The following is a 7,503-nucleotide window of genomic DNA, read 5'->3' on the forward strand; positions in this document are numbered from 1 at the left end:
CCAACATAGTGGTATCAGAGCCACGGTGGGAAATCGAAGAAAATCGGTCGATATTATACGATTCCGGGCACAACCGGATGAAGAACAAAACAGAGGATACGGAGACGAAGACGGAGACAAATTCAACCCCGATCGCACAACTCCGCGATCACGAATGTTTGCAAGAATGAAGCGAGAAACGATGCTATGCAAACATTGTTCCAATGAAGTGAATGAAAGACGAAGATTGGAACAAGATGTTGTTCCAACAATGAATTACGTCTACAAGAAAAACCGTGGAATAGCGAACGGAATCGATAAGGATTCCCAGAAGTTAAAATACGGACAAGTAAGTGTCCCAAGTTTCAGCCATGTGAGGGTTGAAGACGGCTATGGTATGGGCCGTAGTATTCACGAAGACGGGGAACCATTCAAGAGTACCATACGGGGAAAAGATGAAGTACCAAGCGTGAATTTTGCAACACGTTCAGATGACGAAGAAGACGTTTCGATGTTGAATCCGGCAAGTACAGATGTTCACGATGGGGCATGCTTCACCATGAATATCTATATGGTTGGTTACGATCGGGAAGAGCAGGAAGAACCAATCAGTGATCAGAAGGATCACAATGATTCAATTGAAGAAACAGAACACTACGATTCCGGTGGTGACCGCAACGATGAAGAAGATGAAGAATCATATGTCTTCGTAACTGAAGGCGATATGCAATATAATGTTCCGGTCACCAGAACCGTTCATGAAGACAAGAATATTAAGAAAAGAAAATTTGGAAAGGGAAAGGAAGGAATCCTTTACCCGAATAAAATATGCTCTATTAAAGAAATGATCATATTCTTGGATTCATTAAAAGCTGTGAAATTGGCAATTACAAATGAAGATGAAATTCATTAAGATGGTCAAATGGTTTACTAGGGTTGTTATGAAACAAAGTAGTACATTCCCACCAAAACTTCAAGGCAAAGATGTAGATCTTTATGATCTATACATGGCTGTTCTTTTGAATGGAGGGAAGCCCGTAGTCTCTAGGAAACAATACTGGCCACGTATCGCAACAACTTTGGGTTTGGATCCTACAAAATTCATTTACTTAGTTCTACTCTACAATGAATATCTAGATTTTTTGGGCTGGTACTATACAAGGATGAAAAGGAATTCAAGTGGACAGTGCAGTAATGAACAAGAAGGAGAGCACTTTGCATTCTATGCAAGTAATGACTGGCACGGGCTGAAAAAAAACTGCAAAGGAGGAGGAAATTCGATTTCAAACAGGCTGAAAAAGGCGTTGTTTAAAGCAAGCAAAAGGGTTATGATGCATTCTCGAAAGAACAATTAAGTTATAGGAGTGTGTTAGTAAATAAACTTAATTATATTTATATGTTATGTATTATTAAACTTAGGATTATATGTATATGGGTCAATATTAACGAAGAGGTATGATGGTTGGTGTTACACCGTTTCCCGCAGAATGTAACCGCCACATAACCGTCTTTCATAATGTATATAAGAAACTTGCCGGCAGTCTTTGCCGGGTACCAAGACAATTTTATTTCATACGAATTGTCCAAACTGTTTCTCCTTCGTTCCCATATTCCCCCCTCTGTTTTATTGTTCAATTGTGACTCACCATGAAAACCAATTCAAAGAATTCCGGTCATGCTTCCGCTGATGTGAAACCGGATATCCAACAATACAAATACTTAATTATTTCCAGTCTGATTATAACATTTATCAAGAACGCATACTAAATTTGTTACATCAATTCAACAAAACATGATCCAATCAACGGTATCACCAACATTTGTATGTCTAGGTTTATTCATCCCTTTTCAGTCTTCTGTTCTTTGAGGGAACACCTACATTGAAATAAAAACTATGTAGTTGTGGGAACAAGAACTTTATCAAGAAGAGAGCCTTCATGAACCTTGGTTCTGTAATAGATGTTGCTCCTTTGCATACGCCATCAACGATGGCTTTCGTGCATGGTTCAGCACCCATTGTTGGGAGTACATCTTTGACATCCTGCTCAAAGTAGCTTTTAGCATTAGTAGATATGATAGATCTAGCAGTTGCAATTTGAAGGGAAATGTTAATACTTACTTTTCTTAAACGCACACCAAAACCTTTGGTAGAATATTCTGCTGTTATGAGGTTTGTTTGTATGAACCCAAGTGTCAAGATTGTTATCGTTATTGTCGGAGATACTTCGAATCTAAGGGATTCATAGAAGCTGATCAATGCCGCTTTACTTGCCTGTCGGTACCATAAAATATTCAGAAACGATATATCATCCTACTTTGTATGTTTTTTATCCTCATAACAACATGACTATGACACAGAGAGGAAACAAAATAAATATTAAGAGGTGTGAACACATGTTATCATTTTCTTGATAGTAGGATGGACTAGACATAAAAATAGGATGATATATTATGGTTAAATAATAAAGACAACACGCTAAAGTAAGTTAAGTGAATCGGGTACATTACATTGTAGAAGCCGCCTTTCGGTGGGTGCAACACTCCAGCAGATGAGGCATTGACAATGATCTTTCCCTTGGTTTTCATGAGGTGCGGAATCGCAAAGTGAGTTGGATAAACCGAGCCCCAAAAGTTTATGTCCTACACATTTTGTTGGTAACCCCCATTGGAGTTGTCACTATAATTTTTATTGATTTTTGTAAACACAAAAGAATAAATTTGTGTCACACTTAAGAATGTGTAAAGGTAGTCTAGCTTTATAATTTGTGAAAAATAATTAAAACTCCCCTGTAACTATGCAGTAAAAGTAAAACAATAAGTGGGCATCAAATCAATGCACATGTGTATACAGTGGCGAAGCTTTAGATTTCCGACTGAGGGGGCGGAAGTCATCGGGCCTAAAATTTTCTATAAAACCGGGGGGTTGAAAACGTATATACCCAAAAATTTGTATACGAAAACTACATACTCTCCATTGCTGAGCGAAAAGTTCGGGGGGTCGGCCGCCCCCTCCCGCCCTACTTAAGCTTCGCCCATGAATAAATGATAATGAATGAAGATTATAAAAACATTTAATTTATTTGTTGTGGTGTGTGTTTGAACATTGTGATCATACCATGACAGGTACGAATTTGGTGACTTCATGTCTGATAGAATAAATGGGTCCAATTCCTGCATTACAAACAAGATGATCCACTGTAATGGAATTGATTAGTTTGTTAGTTCACACAATGTGACGGTGAAGAAAGTGGTTTATTAGGATGCCTCACAATGACCAAAATGTTTAATGGTGTTATCTACGAACATCCTACACTCGTCGACTTTTGACACGTCAGCAAACATGTAGAGAACATCAGGAGAGCCGAGTTCACGAGCTCTATCCGCTACTTGCTCGAGTCTACTCTCGGGTTCTTTTATTGCTATAATCGCTAGATATGCGCCGCGTTTTGCATACTCATATGCCATGAGCTGCAATTTTTATAAACCATATAAACATATAAATGTTCCATTTTATCTGTAATAAAAGATTCTAGGATTTCCATACCTCTCCAAGTCCAGATGATGCACCAGTAATCAAAACCACTTTTCCAGACATGTTTTCGGAACATCGAAAACATGAACGGACAGTGTGGATGAGTTCCCAGAAGAAAAGAAAGGGTGAAACCAGAAGCAAAAGTAACAAGAAAATGTAAAAAACAAGGGCATTTGTGAACTTGTTATTGAAGCAGGCTTCATACATGACTGTTGATTTGCACACCCCCACTCATCTTCTCTGAATTTATATGCTTACAGAGGTATGGACTCACTCACCTGGGTCCCACCCATGTTTTGATAACCAATCTTTTTTCTTTACATGACAGAGATCCGGAAACATGTTTACAACTTTATTATAGCCTGTTTTGATTTGCCTTCTTGACCCGTTTACTTTTTTTTTTGAAAGGAAAAAAAAAAAAAAATTGACCCGTTTACTTAAACGAGACAATCACATGGTATTAAGTGCGTCTGGGTTAAGTTCTATGTTTTTGACACGATTAAATTTATGAATAATGTTTGGTTCATCCATAACAACATGTCAACCTGCTAACCTAACACGATCTACACTACTAGTTCATATGAACACGTATCTATATGCGTTCAACGACCAAGCGAACTAAGTAAATATTTATGCTCATCAAGTAATTTAATTTCTATTTTTAGGTTGTGTTATAGTGTGTTCTACTAAAACAATAGTTGTGTGGCACTATTGTTAGGCTATACGGTATGGTAGAGGGTCATCCCTTGGAGGATGATCCATCACGTAGGCGTCACAACATCATAGTCCTTGGAGGATGCCCACAGGAAATAGAGGATGAGCCTACCCCACCATCTTAATTTTTTTTTTAAATTTATCTACTTTTTAACATTTATTAAATAAGATGTAAAAATAAAATCATATATATTAAAAACCAAACATTACATAATATTATAAACCAAATATTACATAAAACTAAAATTAATATAAACTAAAATTACATAATATTATGAACCGAATATTAAAAAACTAACATATTCTAAAAAAATATTAAAAACTACTAGTCTTCATCCGGCATGTGGTCGTTAGGTTCGTTTTGTGCGTTGTTCCAAATTACTCCAACAAGTCCGCTTGTAGGTTTTGACGTGTGTACTCGTTACGTAGAGAGAATCCGTTTAAATCTTGTTGTTCCAAACTAAATGGAATAGAATAGAATTCCCGTTAGATGCGTTTTCGTCGTTGAAGAAGAAGAAGATGAAGACATGCCTATTTTTTTTTTATAAAAGTATGAAAGTTGAGAGAGAGATGGGGTTGAAGTGGGTAAAAAATGGGGTGTCGGGGTTGTATTTATAAAAAAAAAAAATATTGAATTTTGGGTTTTTTTTTAATAATAGCCGTTAGATTTAATTTAATTTTTTTTCTTTTGCAATGGTCATAAGTAGCCAACGGTCCCATTTTTTTGTCATTTAGTGAACGTCTTCAACGTCTGAGGGGGGACGTGCATGACGACGAAAGAGGGGGGGGGGGGGAATGGTGTTGGGTGTGACGACGGGGCAGGCCGAGCCCAAGCCGACCCCTACACCGCCTAGCCTTATCTAATCATATAGAACATGGCATAGACGAAGAGGGCATTTAGTAGGCTCATAAATACCCAACCGAATACATGTGCGTGCCATCTGTTAACCCGTACCATTGTATTTATGTTGGACAATTACTATTAATTGGCTTTTATTTTGATACCGCAGGGGTTGAAGTTTAAACATGAATTAAGGACAAATCACTATCTTTCTTTTTAACAACAATTTATACACTTAAATATCATGTACCTTGCATTTGTAAGGATTTGAATCTATACTTGTGGGGGCGGACACCATACCACCATACCACTAGGCCATGGGTAACCATTCACATCTAACTCTCAAATTAAACAGTCACGAGACTCTTGAAACTTGAAACCAAAGCGCCAACAATCATGGCGTTGAAGTTTGAACACGTGATCCACGGCCATGAGGAAGACACAACGCAAAGGCTAGATTCAATTCGATAGTTATGAACCTAGAAATCTATGTGACCGGGGACCAAAATAGATTTGTAAAAATAGGTCGCGTCAACAGGGCCGTCTCCGAAAATGCTAAAAAGATTTTGGGCCCTAAGCGAGATTAAAAAAACCGGGCCTGACCTAACCTTTTGCAATAAATAAGGAAATAGCGAGAAACAAAGTAAGCCCACTGAACAGAAAAAACGCCTAGCACGTACACTCGAACCCAACACCTGAACTTTAGAAGGGGAGTCGGCAACCGGTTCAACTATGGGTTCCCTCCAGATCTTTTATATTTATGCTTCTAAAAAGCGTACGGGCCCTTCTACGTTTTTGGCCCTGAGCCGTCGCCCACCCCGCACATGCTTATGGCCGGCCCTGCGCGTCAACACGATTAATATATTTAGCTTCAAATTATTAACAAATTAATTTGTAAAACTAATTTACGTACAGCCATATAGTATTATATATACTATTTATGAATATAAAACAAAGAATGTTATTTATGTTTATTATTATTTATATTACAAATTACAACCACTATAATAAATAGAGATAAAATGTAAGAAGTGCTTTGTGAAGTGATATGTAAATATCAATTTGGAAGGGAATTCAGGTGAGATTAATACTTATTTATGACTGTTGGCAGTTGGCACTATAAATTTTGGGTGGTTGTACCTTGAGTGGGCCAAAAAATTCATACCAGACAGGTTGTTCCGTTGCTTTGACCGAGTGAAAGGAGGTGGAAGCATATCACTTGGTCTAGAGATAGATGTGTACAAATCTGGTATTGTTCCATACCCGGCTCGGGGTTGAAAACAATTAGGCCAGGGGGTGTGGCTTAACGTCATCTCGCCACCTTAGCCACTTTTGCGCTCTGGGGCGCCACCGACCACACCGCAGCGGTTAAGGGGGGAGGGCGCCATGGCCCTTCCGCCAGCACGATAACGAGCAAAATAGGGGTGTGCAGATGGGCCCACCTCTTTTCAACCAATAAAATCTGTTTTTTTTTTTTTTTTAATTTTGTTTAATAGGGAGGCTTTAAACCATTGCATGCAAGTTAAAGGGAGGGGCTTTAAAGCCCCATATGACGTGGCGCATAGGTAGATCTGACGTGGCGCGATAAAGCCCTAAGGGCTTTATACCACACCCTCCAGCCTTACGGGTATGGTCATTGGTCAACAAGGTCAAAAACCGGGTATGGCACCGGGGTTTGGAGAGGAAGTGATCATTTTTTCTATTCCGGCCAGCTCCAAGTTTTTTCCTAGGTATGACCGGTCGGGTCGGGTATAACCGGGTTAGAACCAGTTTCAACTTTCAAATTATAGGGTACGCAATCCATATATACCTAACAAGTATGATCAAGTTTGGAACTATATGCGTTGCCTGGTTTTGGGTTTTCGTCGGGTCAGATTCCGTACCCGGTTTGTTTGTTCATCTCAAGAGGATCTCTATCTACAGGCGTTATTTTGTCCATACATAGGTCACATATGATGGGATAAATTAAAGGCTTTCCAAAGCAACGTTTGCTTTCCTAAGTGATCTATTGACCAATAATCATTAATGTCTCGGAGGTTGTTCCACGAGAAATTCCTGGGTTTGAGTTTAGAATAAACAGTTTTGGGTCAAACCCCACAGACACATTTAGCTAAGCAGGTCACGTTTGAGTCGACATGGTGTTAGGTCAGAACATGATTCACACAAACACTAGAACAAACACACAGATCAGCTCACTCACACACACTCTAAATCACAAGAACAAGAACACAACATTTATAGTGGTTCGATCAAGCTTGATCTACATCCACTCCCCACAACTAGTTCTCTCTTTGTATTAGGTGCTCAAAAAGTTACAGTACATGAATGAGAAGTATTTATAGGGGGTACAATTAGGGTTGTTGACTTTAAGCCACAGTAACAAAGAAAACCCCTGCTAGATGTAGCTGTGTATTCCTCTGTGTAGAGGAAAAAACCT

General features: G+C 38.8%; 1 protein-coding gene across 1 annotated transcript; it reads right to left on the reverse strand.

The window, feature by feature from the left end:
* Positions 1 to 1,789: 1,789 nt before the first annotated feature.
* On the reverse strand, positions 1,790 to 3,829 carry LOC110939564 (11-beta-hydroxysteroid dehydrogenase-like 4A). The gene is made up of 6 exons (XM_022181120.2): positions 3,524 to 3,829; positions 3,249 to 3,447; positions 3,095 to 3,174; positions 2,488 to 2,619; positions 2,099 to 2,251; positions 1,790 to 2,020 (listed from the first exon to the last, which is right to left on the reverse strand). Exons 1-6 carry the CDS (start codon positions 3,716 to 3,718, stop codon positions 1,814 to 1,816), a joined length of 966 nt encoding a protein of 321 aa, XP_022036812.1. The 5' UTR covers positions 3,719 to 3,829; the 3' UTR covers positions 1,790 to 1,813.
* Positions 3,830 to 7,503: the final 3,674 nt, after the last annotated feature.

The sequence above is a fragment of the Helianthus annuus genome, chromosome 17, assembly GCF_002127325.2.
Source record: "Helianthus annuus cultivar XRQ/B chromosome 17, HanXRQr2.0-SUNRISE, whole genome shotgun sequence".
In the NCBI taxonomy this organism is placed as follows: Eukaryota; Viridiplantae; Streptophyta; class Magnoliopsida; order Asterales; family Asteraceae; genus Helianthus; species Helianthus annuus.